The sequence below is a fragment of the Stegodyphus dumicola genome, chromosome 3 (assembly GCF_044657685.1).
Source record: "Stegodyphus dumicola isolate Sdum_Otavi_A_Nest chromosome 3, ASM4465768v1".
NCBI lineage: Eukaryota > Metazoa > Arthropoda > Arachnida > Araneae > Eresidae > Stegodyphus > Stegodyphus dumicola.
The window spans coordinates 109,003,681-109,028,008 of record NC_140770.1 but is presented as its reverse complement, the minus strand read 5'-3'; the positions used below and the strand labels follow the sequence as shown (position 1 = coordinate 109,028,008).

At 32.0% G+C, this 24,328-nt stretch overlaps 1 protein-coding gene across 1 annotated transcript; it reads left to right on the top strand.

Annotated features, from left to right (window-relative positions):
* Positions 1-16,398: 16,398 nt before the first annotated feature.
* Positions 16,399-20,412, top strand: LOC146998060 (peroxynitrite isomerase THAP4-like). Its single transcript, XM_085812355.1, has 2 exons — positions 16,399-16,615; positions 20,169-20,412. The coding sequence occupies exons 1-2, from the start codon at positions 16,463-16,465 to the stop codon at positions 20,382-20,384; spliced, it is 369 nt and encodes a 122-aa protein (XP_085668481.1). The 5' UTR covers positions 16,399-16,462; the 3' UTR covers positions 20,385-20,412.
* Positions 20,413-24,328: the final 3,916 nt, after the last annotated feature.

Sequence of the window (24,328 nt, the reverse complement as noted above, 5' to 3'; positions counted from 1 at the left end):
CCCCAATTGCATCATAGTTTGAAATTCTTGTTTTGCTATTTTTAAGCGATCTGGAGCTAACCGACGAGGTTTCGCAACCACAGGTGGACCTTTAGTTATGATATAATGAACGGTGTTGTGTTTAACAGGTTGGTTAGGATCTGGTAATCTAGTAACTTAAGGAAATTATTTTAAAATTTTGTGATATGGTGTATCACTAAATACAGTTTTTACTGAATAAATGCTTGCATTTTTCACGCAACCGACGGTTTTAAAATGCGTTTTTAAATCGTTGAGACATTTGTTTCTGAGATCAGGCACCAATTCAAAGAAATGGAGAAAATCTGCTCCAAGAATGGGTGTACTAACATTTGCTATAAGAAAAGTCCATGTAAACTGTCGTCTTAATTTGAAATCCAAAGAAAGTGTTTTTTGACCATAAACATGAATAGTAGAAGAATTAGCAGCGAAAAGTGTTTGTTGGGACGAATTCCGTTTTTGAGAATTATTTGCTGGAAGTAAGGACACGTCAGAGCCGGTATCGACCAAGAATGAAAGGTTTGTTCTACGGTCACGAACGAACAGGCGACGTGAAACTTGAGGCAAAGAATAAGTCGCCTCTATTCTTTGCTGGTTTCGTTTCCCTGCCATGAACAAGGTTTTGTACATTTGTCATCTCTACACTTTTTCCCAAAACGTCTATGATACCAGCAAACAGAATAATCTCTCCTTTGGGAATTGCTTCTTTCCTTATTGCGATCTCCGCGATTTGGCGAGCGACCACGAGAAAGAGAAATGCGATCAATACGTTTGTTTAATTTTTCTATTTGTTTAAATAATTTATCCTCAAGAGACTGATCGACTGTGCGAGAAACGGCACAAGTCCCTGGGGTTGGATTTACTTCTAAAATTCTGTCGGCAATTTCTGCAGCTTTATCTACAGTTAAATTGGAAACCGCTGCCAAAATAGACTGAACAGTCGAAGGCAAACGTTGAAGGAATAATTCTAACATTAAGTTATCAGGAACATTTAAAGATTCTGCTCGACGTTTCATATTTCTAAGCAAATCGGAAGGTTTTCGAGAACATAATTCTTTTCCAGATAATAATTGGCGAATTTCTTGCTGAGAAGATTCTCCTGAACGATTTATTAACTCAGTTTTAAGCTTTGCATATGGATCAATAGGGTCTGGTTTCATAAGTAAATCCCGTACTAGTGATGCGATATCTGGAGGAAGATGAGAAACTACATAATTATATTTAGTAATGGATTCTGTGATAGGTTTGGGGGTGGCAAGAGCAAAGGTACTTTCACACATAATAAACCATAAAGATGGGTCTGATCGGTTATAAACCGGAATTTGGACGGCATAAACATCAGACATTGTGCAAGGTTTTTAAGCCAAAATAAAAGCAAAAATTTAACTAAAGAAAATGAAATTAAATGATAAGTAGAAAACAGAATTATAAAATGATCTATAATTAGTACTCATCTGTGATCCGGAGGATGAAAACCGATGTAATCCATTACTTCTGGTTTGGAGATCTTGAGTGATGGCTTGTAGTCAAAACCGAAAGTGCTTGAGAACTGTTCATACGATTTAACACAGTCCGGGTTACCATTATGTAAATTTCCTGTTATGTTTTTACCACCAATCCTCAAATTCCATATCACAGATTATGTTCTTACTGCATTAATATAATATTAACAAGACATAGTGCACAATAAAAATTAAGCTTTATTTAGGAACTTCGCGCACACTGCCCGACAGCCTGCCTGTTTTGCTCTGCTCGCTACTCGTAAGAAATTTCTCCTCTAGGGTTGCCACACTTATCGGAGGGCGCAAGGCGCGCTCCTTATCGCCATCACCACAAGAGGACTCGACGTGTTCGTGGAAACCTTACAAATCTCGCCCTGGCCCCATGCAATGCCATAAGTGCCAACGGTACGGACAATACACGGGATCGCCGCTAATACAAAGCATGCTGTTTAAAATGTACAAAACCTCACGAGACCTATACTTGCTCCCAAACAAAAAATGATGAAGATAAACCTCCAGTCTGTGTCCTCTGCGGAGCAGCTCACATTTCTTCTTTTAAAGGTTGCCCTAAGCACCCACTTAATATACAGAAACAGATTGAAGAAATTAAAGCCAAAATAGAAGCGACGAAGAATCAATTCCATTACGACAAAAATGAATTCCCGGCCTCAATCCGAAGGAGATCCCTAAACGTAGTCCTGCCTGGCAACAGCCATCCAGAGATGAAAGCCAACCGAAAGGATCAAAAACTAGCAAATTAGGATTTTATGAGAGGTTAAAGTTACAAATTAAAGATTTCTTCTAAAAATTTTAAAATGCTAAAGGAATATTTGAAAAATTAGAGGTCGGCATGGCCGTTTTTGATTATCTGTCAAATATTGATTATGAATTTTAAGCCGATTCATAATATTCCTAATCTTATTTCAGCTACCAAAAGCTTTATAAAAATTAATTTCTTCAATGCTAACGGTATCCGTAAGCAACAACCTCAGCTCATCTCTTATTAGGGTATGGATAGAGGTGCGGGTGTGATCACCGAGGCAAGCGGCAGCACGATCGCTGCGCTCCGTAAAAAAGTGAAAATTTTTCCTTTCCTCTTGGTGATTATCAATTAAATTTCTTTGAAAAATGTTTATTTTTCCCCTACAAAACCTCTATCATTCCAATGAATTTCGGCTCCGATGTTGACGAGAATAAAACAGCGGACAATGTAAGGATATACTCCAAAAGCCTGGAATTTTAAGATAAGTACTTTTCTTTCATCTAAACTAAATCAAATTTCTATAAATAAGTGCCTTTAAATCAATAAATCTTAATTTTTCATCAGTTTGAAGCATTAAAAAATACTTGAAATTGCCATTGCTTGTGGCTTCCTTTGTGTATCAACTCGAAACAGACGCCAGCGTTATCAGTTCACGTCTGTCAACACTTACAAAGCCCTTAAGGAATCTCGAGAGAGGGAAAATTTGGGGATGAGAGGGATAATTTGGGCATCGCGCTATTTCCCTCTCGGATCTCCTGGATTCTCTTTTATTTCTAGATCGCTTGAATATAGTTTCGCCTTTAAATAATATTATACCTCACCGATTTTTTCTCATACTGTCCTTTGCTATCTGTTAAATGTCCATATGTAAGGGATGGTTTATTCTTCACCGCCTTAAATGAATTTTTAGAACTATGAGCTTATATAAATAACAGTGTGCCTCATTGTGTTATATTAACATTATTTAACTAGTAATAAATTATGATAGTAAAATAATTAATCTTGTAATAAATTATGATAGTTAAATTAATAAATACTGTTTAATTTGTGTTTTTAATACATATACTCAGTAATTTACACACACACACACACACACACATATATATATATATATATTTTATTTTATTTATTTATTTTTTTTTTTTGGGTGTATGCGGTTGTGCTCTTGTATTGTATATGGTTCTATGTTGTTAGTCTGCTGCTGCTTTTTGAAAAATGTATGAAAATGTTGAGAATGAAAGTAACATAAGTTACTTTGGTTAAATTAATATATACTTTTGTTTGATGACCTCTGTTGATATCTCAGGATGCAAGCGTACATATTACTTTATTTTCCATGCTAAATACCTTGATACGAAGAATTTTAACACCGTCAATATTTGTTTTTTCCCCAGTAACACATCTTTTCACCATTACCAAACACACTCACTACACAAACACACCTGTGAGACACTATTTATTGTAAATGAAGACAGTCTCTTCTCCTTTTAACTACACTCATGGACACAATCGTATTTTAGGATATTTTCTACTTCTTTTCTTTTTCTTTCTATAGGCCCTCCCCTTTTTTTTTTTCCTCTATTATTTTTGGGCCATTTATTTTAAATTTTATTTTGTCCCATCTTTTCTTCCTGGTCTTTTGAACTCGTACAAGATGTACGAAGTTCCTTTTTACTCTCCTCAAATACGAAATTGCCCCTCTTTCTATATACCTTTCCTTCGCACCTATGCTTGATTTTTCGCCCATCGGTGCAGAAAGACTTAGCGGGTGCAAAACAAGACATCTGTCTACTTTGTCTGTCTGTCTGTCTGTCTGTCAGGGTATGGATAAACATGTAGTGGTAAAGGCTATCGGGTTGAACATCACTTAACGAATGATGATCTCCGATCTCCGACTTCCAAAAACATGACATTGATGTCATGTTAGTCAATGAAACACATCTTCGAGCTTGTGACAGATTCAGAATTCATGGCTATCAGAGAGGATAGACCCCCACAACAGAGGAGGCGAAAATGCTATCATAATTAAAAGCCATAATAAAGCCACTAAATTATCAACAACGTAAAGCCAAGGCTTTGATAATATTTCAAATGAAGGGCTACAAGCACTGCCTAACAGATGTATAGTACTTATCACTAATATTTTCAACGCATGCATTCGTCACTGCTATTTTCCCTCTCAGTGGAAGCATTCAATAATTATTAACATCTTGAAACCTGGAAAAGACCTTAAATATGCCAAAAATTATAGACCCATCAGCCTGTTACCGGCTCTCTGCAAAGTTTTTGAACGTGTTATCAGTACAAGACTTACCAAATTGGCATTGATAGGAACAAATTTGGTTTCTGAAAGGGACACTGTACTACTCATCAGATACTCCACCTGGTAGAATTTATCGCCCAAGAATTTAGAAAAAAGAATGGAGTAGCAGCATGCTTTCTCGATTTTGAGAAGGCATTTGACCGAGTCTGGCATGCTTGGCTTACTCCACAAATTGTCAAATTTCCTTCTGCCTAATAGCTTCATTAAACTTACCTACTCTTATCTCTAGTGTCGCACGTTTCAAGTAAAGATGTGGAGAAATTCTTTCATCAAGAAAGAGATTTTCCGAGGCGTCCCTCAAGGGTCTGTTTTAGGACCGAACTATTTTAATATTTTTATAAATGACATGCCTTTCCCACTACACTCAAGTATTTATAAATATGCGGACAATACAGTTATCTTAACCAACTCTAGAAATCCACAAAATGGTCTTGACAAACTCCAAATGCAAGCTAATCTAATCAACAAATATTGTGAAATTTGGAAAATTAAACTTAACGCAGAAAAATGTTGTGTTGTTTTATATCGCAGATACAGAAAAAAATTTCCAGTTAATTCAATATTAAAATAGATAATTCACCTGTTCCAGTAGCAAGCTCATATAAATACCTAGGAGTGTACGTCGACAAAGCTTTAAATTTCAAGGACCAGTTTCAAGGACTGGTATCCAGTATACCATCAATAAAGCTAATGCAGCGTTTATGTCTCTTTACTCCCTGCTTGGAAGGAAATCTAAATTAAATCTGAATACTAAGAGAAATCTTTATATCACCCTCATCAGACCAATTCTACTCTATGGAGTTCCTGCATGGGCAGCTGCCGGATAAATTGAACGCTAGAAAAAAAAAGTCTTATCTAATAAGATTCTCTGTAGCATAACAAATGCACCTTGGTTTGTGCGGAACGCGCAAATCCATAAGGGTTTAAAAATTCTCCCGATTCATGATCAAATACTAACTACAGCACACAACTTCTTTGAAAAACTGAAAAACTCACAATACCTAGCCATTAAAGAACCCACAGATAAAAGACCGCGAACTATACATCATAATGCATTATGGGTGGTAGTGTACAGTGTATATCTTTTATTTCTACTTATTTTACGTATCTTATTACTCTTCATTACTCAAGATCAGTTTACGTTATGGACTATGCTCTGACAAAGCTTATGGACTTTGATTGCAACTTATATTTCTTACCTTTTATTTTTATTTAACCAAGAATTTATTTAGTACTGTGTAGTGTTTTAAAGCAAAGACATTGCTTTCAGTGAAAATTTTAGTTCGCGGTCTTATGACTCCTTCACTCGCTATTGGCCACCTCGCATCACGTGGTGTTTACTGTGCAACTTTAAAGAAATTAATTTTCTAGCATGATTACTTAATTTTACTGTACCCAAATTGTGTTTCTGAAGAATAAGGACATTATTAAATCTTCAAATTCACCTTTTTTTTTTTTTTTTTTTTTTTTTTTTTTGAACTCTACAGACTTATTTGGGCTACAATGAACCTCTGGTTGAGGGGATACCCCCATTTTAATGGATAATAAAGAGCGAAATAACGAAATATATCATTATTTCGCTCTTGGGGACTCTCATGCCATGGCTGAAGCTATGGCAGCGGTATTATAAATATAACAAATAAAATACTTCGGACATAATTGATGTTTTCTAAAATCAAAGTTTTTTAGGGTACTTGAAAAGAATCTTTATTTAACACGTGGGTGTGTAATCTTTATTTAACACAGTGCCACAGCAAAATCTGGTAAAATAGTCTGTCGGATCATTTTTTTAATTCTAGTGGTTTCGTGTCTTTTTTATCCTAAAAATCAGTTCAGTACCTAATCTGAATATATTTTTATGAATATTTAATAAATAGATAAACAAATAACAGATTTATATTTTAAACAATAAATTTATTACATTTCAGTTCATTGTAAATTAACACAAGAGTTCTATGTCTCAATAGGAAAAATTGGTAAAATTAGACAAATACTGTATTACAATACAAATAATAAAACATAATACATAACCAAAAATAAATAACTTAGTGAATGTGTAAAGATCTTAAAAAATATCGCTAGTCTTGTATTCTTTCAATAAACAACACAATCCGATTTAATTATAACTTCGTTGTTTTACTTCATAAATAATGATTACTTATTGCAGCAAAATCTATATTAAAATCAGATAATAATCTATGAAAAAAAGCTTCCAGAAGCCGAAACCAAGAATACGAAGAACTTTCTGAATGTAGAAATAATTTTAACCATATAAATTGATCCATTTGTGAAGCACCGATGACTCACACAGCTTCAAACAACACAAAATTTGAGTCACATTCGATGAGCATGGCTCCGAAAAGTAAGGCCTCTATGAATCATCGATGATGTACATGGCAGTCAATGTGTTAAAGTGCATGTACAAACTCAATTACTAAAATAAAATAATTTTTTAGCTAATCGTGCATAGTTTAATATCTGTACAGCTTAAAAAGAACGGTGTAAACTGTTTCATTTGACTTATGAATAATTTAATGGGCAGTTTTTTTATTACGCACATTGGTGCTACATAAACTGCCATAAAAAATCAGCAAGACTAAGCTAATGTTTGGTCTTCATGACAGCTGGACGTGCTAGTCATGAGAACAGGCAAAGGCCAAATGCGATAATTCTTTATATCATGACCTGCATTCTCAAATATAATTTTTTAAAACTGTTTTCGATAATTCGAATAATGTTATATACCAAGCTCGCAATGCCAAAAATGAAAAAAGTGCCAAGCATATTAAAAAAAAGTGTTTAAATTATAGCGATTTAAAAATCTGGTTAACTGATAAATGTACGAATTATTCAAAGTTATTTAAAATTTATAAAAAGTATTGTCAGTCTGTTATTGAACAGTTACATTATTTATTATATTTTTGAGACGAAAATGCATAGTTTCTAGAGATTCTTAGATTCAATAACGGTAACTGTTAAAAGTTAGCTGTGGATATTGTCTTTAAATATGGTTAAAAAATGGCATAACATTTGCATCATATTCAAATATCACACGAAATAATTTTAAAAAAGTTTCCCTTTATTTAATTATAATTAACAGGGCATAACATAAAATCATTCACAAATATTCAAACGTGATGAAATCGTTCATCACCTTATTTGTGACGGAATAAAACAAAATGCAGTAAACTCTCTAGTTGCGTCCATCTCTGAAAAGAACAAAATATTTCCAAGTCTAATATCGGTACTGAAAATCACTTTCGCACAAGATCGAAATCATATGGAACCTTGAGAAGTAGAGAGGATCACCTCAAAAACAGGTAAGATCCTGAATACTGTTAATTTTTTAAAAAGTTGAAATAATTTTTTAGAACTATCCTGAAACTGAAAGCGAAACTAACGATATATTATTTCAGTTAGGTGTTGCGTTGTTTAGAATAAAGACATAAATACAGAAAAACTTCATTAATGTTTCTTAAACTTTCTATTTACACAGGAGTTCATCTGTCAAATTTATTGTAAATCACTTAAAATCGCTGAATATGAATTATTTTAAAATTACGCTATGAATATACATTTATAACAGAGAAAGGAATGTGACATTCCAAGTCATTTTATGTCTCATGATTATCAATGAAGCTCTAAATAAACATCGGTAAAATAAATTAACATCTCTCTAAGATCTAATATGAGGTATGGTCTTTTCTATAGCCAGACAGGTCGTGTAGCGTGACGGCATACTAGACAGGACGCAGATGAAGAGCCCTTATGGCAGTCGGTCTCATTCCTGCAACAAGACAGTTTTCAACTCCAGGATGGTTTTTGGAAGGGGGAAAATTGCCCTTCTAAGAGCGTCCCAGACATGCTTTATAGGGATATATTATTTCAGTTAGGTGTTGCGTTGTTTAGCCAGGTGGCGAATATCCTCACTTTCCAGGTTACTGTTGACCAGCTGAGCCCTATGTGGACGAGCTTTGTCATCCATTAACAGGAACACCGGACCAACTGCGCTCCTGAAACATACGATCTAAGATTGCCTCTCTATACCTCATAGAAATCAGAAAGCCTATGTCAAACACATGAAGGGAGGTGTGGGGCCGTTCAGCATAATACCTACCCAATTATTACACCTCCACCACCGTAATGATCCTTTTGTCATGATGAGGGAGGGATGGTATCGTGTTCCAGGCTCTTTCCAGATGCAGGCACAATAAGAATCAATGGCCAGGCATATCTCGGCTCGTGTAAAAAGCACGCACTGAAGTCTGTGTATTGAAGTGAGCGGAACGCAAATAGCAGGTCTTTTGGCATACAGCCCTATCTCATGAAGCCTTCAGACAACTGTAAACCGTGAAACTCGGATTTCAGCGGCAGCATAGAGCTCAGGTGAGAGTTGTGAATCTGTAGCAGTTCTGTGTCGCAGCGCTGAAAGAGGCAAATAGTGAGCTTCAATTGTCGTTGTGGATTTTGGTCGGCTTTGGACCTTGGTTGTGGATCTTGGTTGAACTTTTCAAAGTCCTGAAATTGTTTCCATAAATTGCTGACGACACTGGGTGTCACATTGAGCTCTTTAACTACCTGCGCTTCTGATTGATCTGGCGACAATCTACCGTTAATCGCCGAGCGTGGCTTTGAAACAGGCATGTAACTAACTGGCTTTTACCCGAATCTGGGAGAACTCTTCTGGGCCATTGGCTTTATACATACACACCGTAATCGGCGAAACTCTGTAGCAAATTACTGTGGCTACCATTGCATTTAACTCTTTGATTCCATCGCAAAAGTGGATGCTAGTCCGAACTGGTGATAAAAAATTTTCCAACATGCAGATAGGTGATTTACTGTAATGTGGTGCCAACTAGTGGTTATAGAACACATGAAATGGAGGGATGAAAAAATCCTCGAAGTCTCTGATATACACAGCAAAGGGACAATGAAATAAGAATACAAATGAAGTGTAATACAATTTAGATATTAAAAAAGGAGATATCAAATATACACAAATACATACATACATACAGGTGCAATCACAATGCAGATTAATATCCAGTATTGTTGATAACCATCTCGTGCGCTGACATTCTTTTCACGATCATAGCTCCGCAGATACGCACATGTACGGTTACGTATTCGACTCTGAATATTTGCATAATTCTTTGGCGGCATAATTAGTACCTTAGATTCAAAACTTTTCTTAAAAATAAACATAATTTGCAAATTCTCTTAATTTTGCACACGAGTGACTTAATGAAAAGTTCATTGAATTAAATTCAGTAATTTTTTTAAAATTCCCTGTGCTATAGTCATTAAGTTTGTCAATTAAGGATGCAAAAATATCATTTCAAACAATTAAAAGTAATCAAAGTGTGACATAATTCATGAAATTTTTCATTAAATCAGGATATTGTAAAGTCGAGGTTATTTTTACTTAATCATATTTTAGGAAAATGCTAAAACTTTAGTGTATGTTTCCAAACTGCCCAGGTCTTTTATGCATGCAAATAAAAATATTGTTTTTCTTTTATTTTAATATAAGATAAATTTTCCCGATTTCATACACTTCAGATCAAATTAATAAAATAAATTGTTAATTCAAAGTTGAAAACAGCATTCAAACTCTGGAGCTTAATGAAATGACAATTCTCTTTCAGTATTGTCAGTGTATGGTGTCTAAAACACAGGACTAGTCACCTGGTGAAGTACAGGTGACGTAATTTTTAGAATTCAGGAAGTTACTTGATGGCAAAATCTTGAAGATATTTAGATTACATTGGGAAGCCAGTCAGAACGTTCTCTTCCTTTTTTAAGCCTCTTGCTACTGAACAAGGACCAAAATTCTTATGCATATATGACATGTTCTTGTATTGCCTTCTTTATAGATCTTAATAAATTTTAAAACAAATTGCAGTTATATTCCTTTGAAGACTTCTATCTTATAATTATTATAAAAATCAAAATGAAATAAAGATATAAAAAAGGATGCTCATTATTTTTGAAGTTTTAATGTGAAAGATAAATTAAATATTACACTACACTGAATTATAACTTCTGAAAACTGGCAATTACAGTCAAAAGTCGTTAATTTGGACACCCATAATCCGGAATGATCTATAATCCGAACCTCAAAGCTAAAAACTTTCTTCGTATGCGTCGCGTTCACGCATGCGCATAGGCGTTTACGCGTGCGCGTAAGACCTTTACGGCTGCGAATATACATGTGCGCATGCGTATAATACGTTTACGCATGCGCGTTTAATGTATAACGGACGGTATACGCTAAAATTATCTATTTCAGTTAATGTTGCAGATTGCGTTGTTCTTTAATCTTCGAATTGAATCCTGCTTATTATTTTTTGCAGACTGTTAGAGCAATTTTATAAAAGTAAGCTTGAACTTCCGATTATGTCAAATAAAATTTCCGATATATATTTACTAATATGTAAAGGATCTACAAAGCAAAAGTATGTTTCGAAGTCCATTAAACAGAAAGCGGAATTGCTGCAAAAAATGGATAAAGACATATCCTTTGATTATCTAATCATTCCGAAATATGTTTATCACTTTCACGCTGCTCTGCGGGGGAAAGGAAACGACACGGCGCGTAATGAATTGGAAGTTGATCTGTCAGCACTATCCTTATCTTCAGGGCAGATGTTTTTATTTTATTTGGCTTATAATTCTTTACTAAATGTAGTATTTCATCTCGATGTACTCGGTCTTTGATATGATTTAAATCAAGTTCCTCGTCATTATAATTCGCTTCCGATAGTGAAGAAAGTGACTCAGAGGTTATTGAAAACGAAAAAATTTCGATTGACAAATTAGTCGGTATTCTCGACACAGCAATTACAGGACTCGAACAGCGGAACTTTGTAATTAAACAAGAAATTATGTCTGTTTAATAGCATTAAAGAGAAAGTATTATCACATGAAACGAAGCATATTAAACAACTTATGTTTGTTTGAATGGATGAAAGAAATGTTTAATAAAGTTAACAAATAAATATTTAGCTTTTCCTTTTTGTAAATTTTGATACCCTTTAGATAATAATTGCTCTTTATTTCATAAATTACGGTTTCATATTTTTAATTTTATAATTTCTGCATGCCATCTTACCAGATTTAAACTGATGATCTATAATCCGGAAAAATCGATAATCCGGAATCGCCGAAGTCCCGGCGAGTCCGGATTAACCACTTTTGACTGTATTATGCAGCAAGGATAATAAATACTTCAATAGAATAACAAAATGTAGCCCAATGAAGATTCAAGAAAAAGATTAAGAAATTCTCATGTTTTTTATTACATTGTTCCTTAAGCTAAAAAAAATTTAGAACTACCACGAGTGATTTGTTTTCTCATAAGCTCAAGATTTGATTATCTCTGAAAACAATCATCTTGCTGAGGTAAAATGGTAGTATCGAATTAAAAATTTTAGTGAATCCAAAGTAAAATGAAATAAGTTTTGTACACACACTGCAGTTAAAAAAAAAAAAAAAAAAAAGTTGTGGTTGGATAAAAATGCACTTGAGTTACATACGCGGCATTAAACTGACATTTCGAGTTTAATAATTAAAGTCAAAAACAAATTTAGATGGAAAAATCAAAATTTTATGCATGCATACCCACACACAGGGGGGGGGGGAGGGTAAAGATGAAACTTATTTGTTTATTTTTATTAACAACAATTTATCCTTGCACTGTAATACATAAGAATTATAACTATCTCTGCCATATTCACTAAATGGAAAAAAATGAATAAAAGTTTAGATTAGGATATTTGAATACAGCAAAGAACACGAGGGCTATCTGCCTCCCCTAAGGAAAAACGGCTCACATTTACGTTACACACAGGAAAAACCATACAGCCAGTACTTTCACCTATGATCAAACTTCCAGCATTCAGCAGTCTTAACTACTCAGCTACGTGTGGGACTAAATCAATAATCAGAATTAATATTTAGATATTCTATGACTTAAACCTAAGTATAATATATAGTGTTCATTAAAATGTTTTAAATAAATCTAATATATATATATATAAAAAAACTTAAATTTGTCATTTACTGATATTTTATGTATGAAATATATGTCTTTTAGAAAAATTTTAATTGCTTAGATAAGGAGAAGTCTTTTGAGCAAAAAAAATCAGTATGTTGGGGTTCTCCATCCACACATTAATAGTTCAAAGCACATTGAAATCATTAGAAATGGGCTAGCCGTAAAGGTGGCTTTGTGGTTTTTCTGGATCCTAAATAGAATACCAACCATAAAGGTAATTTTTATCTTTAGATAGTTAAGTCACTGTGTGCTTTTTCATAATCATTAAATGTTATGTTACAGAAATTTAGGTCAGTTATTTAATTTGTGATTATATTGCTCAAATGTGTAAAGCTCAGTTAAAATTTTGATGTAAGCACAATATCAAGATACCACACTATCTTGAACTTTTAATTATATCAGTCTTTGGAAGTTTTAAGGTATTTATTTTTTAAATGTGTGAGTAGTAAACTAATACATATCCATGTCATAATACATTTTAAGCTAATAATGAAATGCAAGATCATCACAAAGAAATTGGATTATTTTTATAATTTAACTCAGACACATTAAATCATTATTTAGCATTTTAATGTACATTTTTGAATAATAAACTTGATTGTACACAGATCTAATGCTTTTTTAGAATGAATTATAAATAATTAAGGACATCAGCATCTCCTCAGCTGGAAATGGAACCAAAATTAACGAAACCACAGCACTAACAATTCTGTTATTAAATCAGCTATTAAATAGCAAATATAATTACTAATTTTTCAATAATTTAAAGTGATTATAAAAATATTTCACATTATAATATAAATGTTTCTTCCTACAAAATGGCAAAAAGCATTAAAATTATTGACTAGCTTTTGAACAATTAAGTACTATGTGACATCATTAGATTATTTTGAAGCAGGCGGTGTGAAAAATGTGCAATGTTCTCACAGGAACCCTGAAACTCTAGAATATGCATCGAGTCTGTTTTCAACTACACCATGAAGACATATGGAAGGACAGGAGAAAATACTTTATTTTATAACTATCTTACAAGTAAATGATCAACAAACATTTTGAAAGGAACAGAATACATCTACAAAGAATATATCAGGACAAACTGGTAATATTTGAGTTGATCTTCATTACTAAAATAACCTTAAAATACAAGTTCTAGTAACCCAGTAGAAACATAAAATCATTATTTACCATCTTAATGTACATTTTTTTAAAAAGAAAATTAACTATACAAAGATCTAATGCTTCCTTAGAATGAATTATAAATAGCTAAAGATGTCAGCATTTTCTCGCCTAGCACAGGAACCCATAAATTCAAGAAATCAGTGTTACCTACTCTGCTATTAAATCAGTTGCACGTTAAAGTTTTAATCTTTAATTTGCACACATTTAATCAATATATATACTAATTTTTCAATAACTGGAATAAAATCTTTAAATCTGTTTATTTTTATGGAGTCAATCAACAGTTTATTTTTGTATTTCTTATATCAAGTGCCCAGAAAATACCCAGTATGATCATTATGTATTAGTTTCTATACTATATTAACTTATTAGTTGTATTTTGCTGTTTAAAAAAAAAAGAAGAAGAAAGAAAAAATTTTGCTGTAGAAAAATTAAAAAATTAAAATAAATGATAATTAGCTTTTAGTTGCCTTTCATTTTTTAATTAATCTCAAATCAAACATAGTTCAGTTTGCTTTATAAATGAAGCTAGTTATTCAACAGAAAATTCTTCAGCATGTGATTGCTATTTGTCAAAAGGGAGGAGTGCTTTTGTGGAGGACTTTCTAAAGTGGTATCCAAGTTACACATTGGAAATTTGCAAAAATGCTCATGTAGCCAACAATTTCGATTGGAATCCAACTCAGGTCAAACTATTAGTATTCAGTAACTTTACTGCTTGGCCACTGATGGGATCCAAATCAAACATATGTTTAATTATTAAAATGAGCTATTGAACAGAAAATTCTAAAAGAAACGATAATTACTTATCCAAAACAAAAGTAACATAAATTTATCCAAACCATTTTAATTTGCTAATTAAAGGAGATTTAAACAGTTTATTTATAATTTGAAACCATGCAATATGATTTCTTAATTTTTTACAAAGTTTAACCATATACAACATGACACAACATTTACTTATTATTAACTAGTTGTATGAGGTGCATAGAAATTTGATGAAAATCTCAATTATAAAGTATAATTTATATATCACAATGACAAGTTTACATAAGTAAGTTGAATCAAGGATATTTTGTTGTTGCAAATCTGTTACAATATAAAAACAGATCAAATTAAATTAAGATAAATTAAAATTATTAAACATTTATTATTATACTTATTTTGTGTTATAAAAACCTCCTGAAATCGGTGTAGAGTAATAGCTATTCTGATCATTCACAATTTACGAATTTTATTTGAGAAAAGATAACGTAAGTTCAAAATTATAAAAGATCTAACTATGAGATGTTAGAAAATAAAATTACGACTAATATTTTGAAACTACATTTGTTCAAAGATTAATAAACCATGCTTCATATCGAAAGACTTTTGATGATCCTGATAAAAACTTAATTCAGGAAATACTGAAAAATTATTTCAGTGATACGAATTATTGTTATAGTATTAAGTGATTAAAAAATATTTCAGAGTATATTGTAAATGCTTCTCCTTATAAAATAGCGTTTAATACGTTAAAGCATTAAAATTAGTGATTAGCTTATGGAAAATTTCTGTCTGCATACGAACAAAAAATTTCAGTAAAGAACAAAGAAAATGCGCGAAGATCCCAAAATCACGACAAATTGGCGATATTTGAGTTGCTCTTCATTACTATGACATACATAAAGTACTTCTTCTAGTAACCCGGATCCCAAACTCTTCATCTCAACGTCATGCCTGATTGACTTTCATTATAACCAATGAGAGGGTTCCATTTAGTGGGAGGAGCGAGAAGAGGTCCGGTTAATAACGTGTCCCGATCCAAGGAGGTTAGAATAGAAGGAGGGAGGGTTCGCAGTTTCCTCCGGTCGCCGCTTTTTCAGATGGCCCACACTTTCCTTTTACTAGGGCTGTGTCTAGCCGTACGACGTCGGACGGCTAGCTCAAACATGGTAAAAATGTAAAACGTACCACTAGTTGCGCAGAAACACTTTCATGATTTCTGCGCAATCCGACCACTCGTGAAGAGATGTTTGTTTTACATTTGTGTTGATTATCGGAAGGGGGCTGGCGCTGCGATCACGAAAGCTGGAGGCAGTGTCTAAACATAGCTCCGAAATTTTTTAAATAACTGTTTCAGTAAATATTTTCAACTCTCTAAAAATGTTTAATGCACCTTTCCTATGCAATGTCTCATTCATCAAATTGAAAAAGGAAACTTCGCTTCATCGAAACTTCAGGTGTTTTGTTAGCTGTTTACTATCAACACGAGAAATCCAAAAGAGGCCCTGACATGGAACATTCAGATAAGTAACATTCTGTTCTCTATACAATATATGTTTCTCTATCACTAGAGTGCAATTAAATTTTTTTTATTTATTATTTTTCATAAGATTCTAGCATTATACAATAGTTAGTAATAGTAGCAAGTCATGTGGTTCTTTTCTTTGTAACTATTCCGTAGAGACGCCACATTCCTTATCAGTAGTCCGTTCTTATCAGCAATTCACACCCTTCGGAGTAAGGCTCCTATATACCAGGCTGAATCATCAGGCATTCGCGATCCCAAGTGGGAGATTTAATGGCGGCTGTGTAGTTACGGTGCAACAATTTTTTGTGATTTTTTGTGTAAAATGGGCGGATGTGCAGCTATTAATTGTTCAAATCATTCACGGAAAGGTCATACATTGGTAAAATTTCCTAAAAATGAAGAAAGGAGAAAAATATGGGTAAATAATTGCCGAAGAGACAATTGGAAACCTGGTCCAGGCGCTGAACTTTGCTTAGTAAGTATAATGTTAATTACGCCTTCATTTAGAGTTTATATCTTCTCTGATGTTTATAATGTGCAAGTAAAGTGAAATTCTTGTGTACAATAACCTGAGTATCTGCTAATTTCTGCAATAATAGCTATAATTAAATTAGTCTAGGGTTAATGTACCCGTCGCCAAACATCGCCAATGTGGATGTTTTGAATGTGGAAAAGAAATTTCTCTTCTAATATAAAGCGCAGATTTTGTTTTCCTGTGCTAATTGTGGAATTTATACTAATGTAACATGAAAATCATTAGCATATTGAAATTTATTAAAAAATAAATAATAATTTGGAAAGTCAAGATAAAATCTGAATGTTTGCTAAAGATATATGTAACATTATACTATAATTGCAATATCGTTGGAATGATATATAATTTTTTTCTTTATTTTATAATCACTGTTGTTAAAAAGTTAGATGAGTTGTTTATGCACGGTGCCCACTACTGTTTCTTGGTTAAAATAACTTCCAGAATTTTGACATTGACATCTGATGTCAGTAGAATAAATTGAATAGTATGAGACAAAATATATATAATCTAATCAATAATTGCAAGTACCATATAGTTATAATCCAGTATTATACAATTTGGCAATGGAGTAAAGATTTAGAAATGAATGCAGAACTTTCAAATAAGCACAGAAAACTTGTGAAACTGCATGTGTATTTTTCAAAAATAATTGTAGTGTTTTTAATGCATGTGTAGTGTTTAATGCATGCATAACAATCAAATAAATCTGCGGTTGATCTTTACATTACGGTAACTGGTAGTTTGGCGACATTTTGGAGGCGATAAAGGTTACTACCTGGGACTTTGGCAATAATGTGAGCAGTACTGAGTTCCGATTACGCATTATTTTGTGTGGGGGAAATGAGAGATCATGGGATATGTCATGTGATATTAATGGACGAATTACGGTTCTTTAATCGGAAAAGGGGGGGAAATCGGGAAAAAATCTGGAAATTTTGTATTTGGCTTTATTCTGTGTTGTGTGAAATAGTGTTTGTGAATTTTTGGATCCCATGGCCGTAAGTAAAGTGAATTCGAAATGGGTATTTAGTGGTATTGAAAAGGATAGTAAGAAATGTTTTTTAAGGTTGTGTGAGAGAGAAATAAACATGTTTTATTATGTTATTTATTTTACGTGGTATCTTGCTTTGAAAGATAAGTATGATTTTAAAGATTCTGAAAGAGAATGAAGAAAAGTGTATCCGCCACGTAATGAAGATTCTGAAGGAGATTAGGTAAGTTAGTATTTTTAATTATTTTTATGCATTGTTGGAAATGTAAGGTGGAAAGGAATTTGGTATTATTGGGAAAATTGTTATTAGCAATGATTTAGTTTAAAGTAATTAGGATTGTAAGGTAATTTTTATTAATTGAATGTATGTGCTCATGTATATTTTAAGTGGTGTTTTTGAATTTAATTATATTTTAATGAAATAATAGTTATTTTGTGAATTTTATACTTGTAGGAATTTGGTGTATGTTTAAGTTGAAATAAATGTGCATGGAAATAATTTAAATATTTGATAATAAATATTTGTAATGCTTCATGTATGAATTCGTTGGTGACGTGTATAATGTAATAGATGATTTAGAGGTAAAAGTTTTTGGATATTTTATTTATTTTATATGTGGAAATGTTCATATTTGTAAAGGGTAAATACTTTTTCGCTATCATGTAATTTCATATATGTTCTTTTTACCGGGTTTAAAGATTGAGAAAATTGTCATGTATTTTCGTGAAATTTTTTTAATTTATGAGATAAAAGCAGTGTACATGGATATAGTGAAGAGTGTGCGGAATGCCATTTTTGTGCAATTCTGGGATGTTTTTTAAGTAAAAATAAGTCGACGTGTACATGGTTCAGTGATATTTTAATGAAATGATAGTTATTTTATGAATTTTATGCTTGTAGGAATTTGGTTTACGTTTAAGTTGAAATAAACGTGCATGGAAATAATTTAAATATTTGATACTAAATATTTGTAATGCTTCATGTATGAATTCGTTGGTGACGTGTATAATGTAATAGATGATTTAGAGGTAAAAGTTTTTGGATATTTTATTTATTTTATATGTGGAAATGTTCATATTTGTAAAATGTTCATATTTGTACTTTTTCGCGATCAGGTAATTTCATATATGTTCTTTTTACCGGGTTTAAAGATTGAGAAAATTGTCATGTATTTTCGTGAAATTTTTCTAATTTATGAGAAAAAAGCAGTGTACATGGATATAGTGAAGAGTGTGCGCAATGTCATTTTTGTGCAATTCTGGGATTTTTTTTAAGTAAAAATAAGTCGGCGTGTACATGGTTTATGTGTATGTGTTATTTTGAAAAACGCGTAAGGTGTATGGTATTGTGCACTTTTTCCGAATTTTGCAGTGAATATTTGTCATGATTAAGCAGTTTTGTTTGATAAAATTTCTAGCATAAGTGTAATTCGGCTAGTAGATTGTTGGAAGAAGTGTTCAGTAGATAAGAAGAAAAGAAACATGTCTTTACTTCGTGAAGACAAAATGGCGGCGGGGAAAAAAAAAATAGAGGTTTGCTGTAGGGGAGTTGGTCGCCAAATTTTCGCCAAAAAATCGCCAAGTTACCGTAATGTAAAGATCAACCAAATCTGCCTGTAATGATGAATTTCAAAGGCCAAGCCAAAATCCTTTCATGAATTTGATACTTCTAAAGAATGTGATCTCGTCAAATTAAATCCTCATGACATTGATAAACAGTTATTACTGATCTGTGTTACAAAACAGATTTTTATACATGATAAATAATATTTTCTGAAGCGTTATTTTGTGTTGTCATCTCTAAATAAAAAATTGCCTACAAATTCAGAAAGCTACTGAACTACGTTCTAGAGTTTTTAATAACTTTAATTGGATATGTCTGTGCCGGTGTAATTTAAAAAATTGTTGTTTAAACTGGCCTTGATGCTTTTTAAAATGCATGTTGGCACTGTGCTCCGAAATTAGGGCTATGTTTTGAATGATTAGAGAATTAAAAATTAAATATATCAATTAGAGCAATAAACATTACTACAATTATAACAAGAATCATAGTCTGCTGTAATTATAAATGTATTTATCGGCCTAGTATCTTAAAAGTTGGGTGAAGTGAACTCTTATTTTCTTATCTATTGTAAGAGCACTATAGCAAGAAATATAAAGTTTTATTTTAGTTGTTTTTAATGTTATAGCAAAACACTACTTCATTTAATTTTTGGATAATGTTCTAAAGAACACTTTAAATTATAGGCAAAAAATAAATATTGGATAATTAAATTCTGCCCAAGCTTACAAGATGCTGCTGCTGATATGTTAGACATGGTTTATTTATTGTTTGTTTTTTATAATACTGGGCCTAATTTAATTACCTGCATATTTATTTATTGCCTATACTTACTTACAGTTCATGCTTGCTGCCTTTGGCACAACCTCACTGTGTGGTTTGTTTTTTGTACTTTTATTTATTTTGTATACTTTTTTTTTTATTATTTTATGTATTTACAGGATCATTTTGAGGAATCTCAATTTGAGTCACTATGCAAAGATAGAAAAAAACTAAGAAAAACTGCAGTACCAACACTCTTTAGCATTCCAAATCCACCACCATCTGTAACTGATGTCCGTGTGCATAAATTTTCCCATTGTGTTACTTCATTTTATCTAAATTTCAAGGATAATTCTTTTCATTTTTATATGGCATGTTATCAGTATAAAGGCTAGTGAAAATAAATTGGTATGTGTATATGTTTTTGAAGTGTAATGCTTAAATAAAAAGATAGTGCGTGTGTTTCTTCATTTAAACAAAATTTCAAGGATAGTATTTTTCAGCGTTGTACTGTTTGTTATTTCTCAATGTAAAGGGTAACAAGGGGAAAAAAACTGGTATGGTACATCTGTTTTTTAAGCATGATAATTTTATTTATTTCTTTAGTGATGCATATATATAGAGAGAAGGTATTTGGTCCAACTGAAGTTATAATAAATCTAATTTTACTAGATCTCTTTCTCCCCTCAGGTGTAGAAAATTTTCAAATGCAGAAAGTTTATTTGCAGAATTAATTCATTTCTGATAAACTTATTATCATTAATTTTTTATATAACATGTTATTAAGTTACATGTTTGACTACTGTGTAATAAACTTGTATTTAGGGCAAAAAATTAACTATTTTGCAGCTGGTGACTAATATCATGCTTCTAAGAATATTACTTTTAACTTATTCATAATTTTTGTATTTCAGGAACATGAAACTGTTATTTTGATATACTTAAATAATAAAAGTGTGTATCTGAATCAATTAATGGATACAAATATTTTACAGTTATTTTTAGAAGATATTTGCTTCTAATAATTCATAAAGTATGTTAAAATATAGGTAAATAATTTGGTGCAGAATTCAAATTTAGGGTTTGAAATATAGTGAATCATGAGACTAAATGATTTTTATTGTCATGATTTGCCTGGGCTTAAGAATGTACTTTTCGCCCGGTGAAAATTGTCATCAAACTGTCCTGAACAGGCTTTTAGTTGATAATAACTTCCAGGCTTATCAGTACCTCCTTTTGAGTGGAGGGTATACAAATATAGTACCCAATTTAAATTACATTGTGATTGTAATAATATTGTGGTATTAAATAAGTGATTATAATTACAATTTAGATAATTGCATTGTAATTATATTACATTGTATCTGGGAACTCTTAATTTCATTACTTTATGCAATTATGTAAGTGCATAATCTAATTGCAGTAATATAATCTATTCACAATTACAAAATAATTATAAATGCAGTTACATCTTAAATAGAGGCCATTTTAATACTTTTAAATTTTCGCAAGGTAACTTCCCATTAAGGTTCATTTGGAGGAAACTATGCAAATACTAAAAAAGAAATTATGCTAAATTTACATATTTTGTACAGTAGTTTCTTGTTATAATGCTGTTCAATATATCTTCAATACTTTTGTAAATTTAACGACATTCTTTGCAATCACTGTGGTGCTTTAAAAAGAAGTTTGTTAGTTATGCTTTCTAATAATTATTAAATTAAAAATTAAGTATTATGTATAATAACTAGCAATTAAAAAACCTTGACTGCATGAAAATGCTGTTGCTGTGTAAAATAGAAAATAAGCTTTCTTTTATGCTTTGAAATGAATTACGTGGGGTTAAGTCGTCCTTTTACAATTTAAGAATGTGGTTAACACACATTCTTAAATTGGACAGGTTTTATCTAAATTATTAGTATAAAATATATAAACTATGACTTATTTTGTAACATAACTCAAATTACAAAATTCATTCTATATATGTTCAAATTTATTATCTTTTATGGAATAACTGTTTTTTAATTTAGGTAAAAATTGCATTTTTAGAAGTATTACAAATACAATGCAACACAAAGATGATCTGATTGGAGAGGAAGGACTTTTTGTTACGGTTTCTAGTTCGTATTTATATTACATTTGGTGAAAATCATCCAAAACACAGAATGCTGTACTTTCTTCTTCCATATATGTTATGAAATATTTCACACATTTAAAAGAAAGTGTTTCTTCAGAATCTTGCACAATTATTTCCATATACCTCAGACTAAAATGACAACATATTCTTAAGTTATTTTTTTAGTATGAATTTACAGTGTTTTTATGGAAATTTTTGTTAAAATGTCATTAAGATAAATTTATTTGCACACTCTACGCTTTAATTATTTCCCCATTTGACACTATTGAAAGTTTTTATTCATATCTTATTTATTTTAGTCTGCTAACAAAACTAAAACATCTAAAGAATAAGTTATTTTGAATATGTTTACAAAATATACGCGAAATTTTTATTTAAGTGAAAACGTCTATATACTATTCGAGAATTAATAAATTATCCGAAAAGTTTATGTGCGCTGAATGCCGCGCGTCTATAAAATAAATCTTTAAAAAAACAGCAGACATTCAGCCAGTGTGTGCGATAAACGCACCAAAATTGGTAGCGCGTTCCCTCCCTCGCCAAGAGAGAAAAGTTGGTGATTCAGCCTGGTTTAGAGGAGCCTTACTTCGGAGGCCCCCCTCTTCGTGCTTAGGAATTTCTTGAGAGGGAAAAAATGGGGATCTCTTGACCAACGATGAGTATAGATTGTGATTTTTGTAACTAAGATCCTCGACTTTTTTTTTTTTAGGTCTCAAACTTAGAATTATGAGCAAATATAAATACAGTGTGACGGAATTTGTTAAAGTTGTACTATAATAAATTACAATGGTTAAATTAATAAATTAATTTTATATTTAACTAATATTTAAGAAAAATAAACTGTGTAATTTTTTTTTGCTGAAATGCTCTCACACTGTGTATGGATTTATGATTTTGTCAATTACTGTTTTTATGAAATATACATGAATTTTTTGGGAACGGTAATATTTAATGTTACTTTAGTTAAAATATTATGTACATCTCTGTGATGATATATGTCTTTTCTTGTTAGGTCTCAAGATAACGGCATACACATTACCATGTAGGAATTCATTCATTCATTCATTTATTATTATTTTTTAACTTAGCTAAAGTTTGCTTCTTAAAGACACGAATTTTTGCAGATGAACTCCTTAACTACACTCATGGACACAATCGTATTTTAGGGTATTTTCTACTTCTTTTCCTTTTCTTTCTATAGGCCCTTTTTTTTCCTCTCTATTATTTTTGGGCCATTTAATTAAAATTTTATTTTGTCCCATCTTTTCTTTCTGGCCTTTTGAACTCGTACAAAATGTACGAAGTTCCTTTTTACTCTCCTCAAATACGAAATTGCCCCTCTTTCTATATACCTTTCCTTCGCACTTATGCTTGATTTTTCGCCCATTGGTGCAGAAAGACTTAGCGGGTGCAAAACAAGACATCTGTCTACTTTGTCTGTCTGTCTGTCTGTCTGATTATCGGAAGGGTGAATTGCTTTTCAGTGTAGCGCTAGAATGTCAAGAAAACGCTAATTACTATCATTCTTTGACAGATATCTAAAACTCAATATAAAATAAAGAACTTTAAATATATCTGAATATTATTCTTGTTTTAAATTGCTAATGTTTGACCATTTTATACAGATACGGAGTTTACACAAATAATCAGAATTTCTTGAAATTCTTATCAACAGATTTAGATAAATCCTGCATGCAAGCTGTACAATCACACTCTTATGAAACGGAATTGAAAAATCATCTTAAAACCTTGTGTAACTTTTCTATCATGCGTAGCTAAATATTTCTATAAAATTGCATACAGAAGTATTTATACACATAAAGAGTGTGTTCAGGATATTAATTCAGAAATGTATGTGCATATGCCTGTATGTACGGATGTAGGTGTTCATGTAGCATATGCATATGTGTGTACATACTGTTGCAACTCACGTGCACGTTACAAATTAAATAATCACAGCAGGGATTATTAATATAAAGATTTAATATGGATATCTCACACAAGCTGAAAACGTTACATTACTCTATTAAGTGCATACTGTCGCGAACGACGCACGCTCCGCTCTTGGGGAACGGATTGAGCCTCCAGACCGACGAGAATTGAAAAAGAAAGTTTGTTTTTTGAGAACTGGCAACGATAAGTGTATGCTTTTAGAACAGTGACGCAGTAGACTAATGACGCTGTTAGATATGTAGAACAATG

Coding starts and splice junctions, on each gene's coding strand:
- LOC146998060 (XM_085812355.1), top strand. CDS start 16,463: ATGGGCGGATGTGCAGCTATTAATTGTTCAAATCATTCACGGAAAGGT. Junction 16,616..20,168: donor CAGGCGCTGAACTTTGCTTA/GTAAGTATAATG, acceptor ATGTATTTACAG/GATCATTTTGAGGAATCTCA.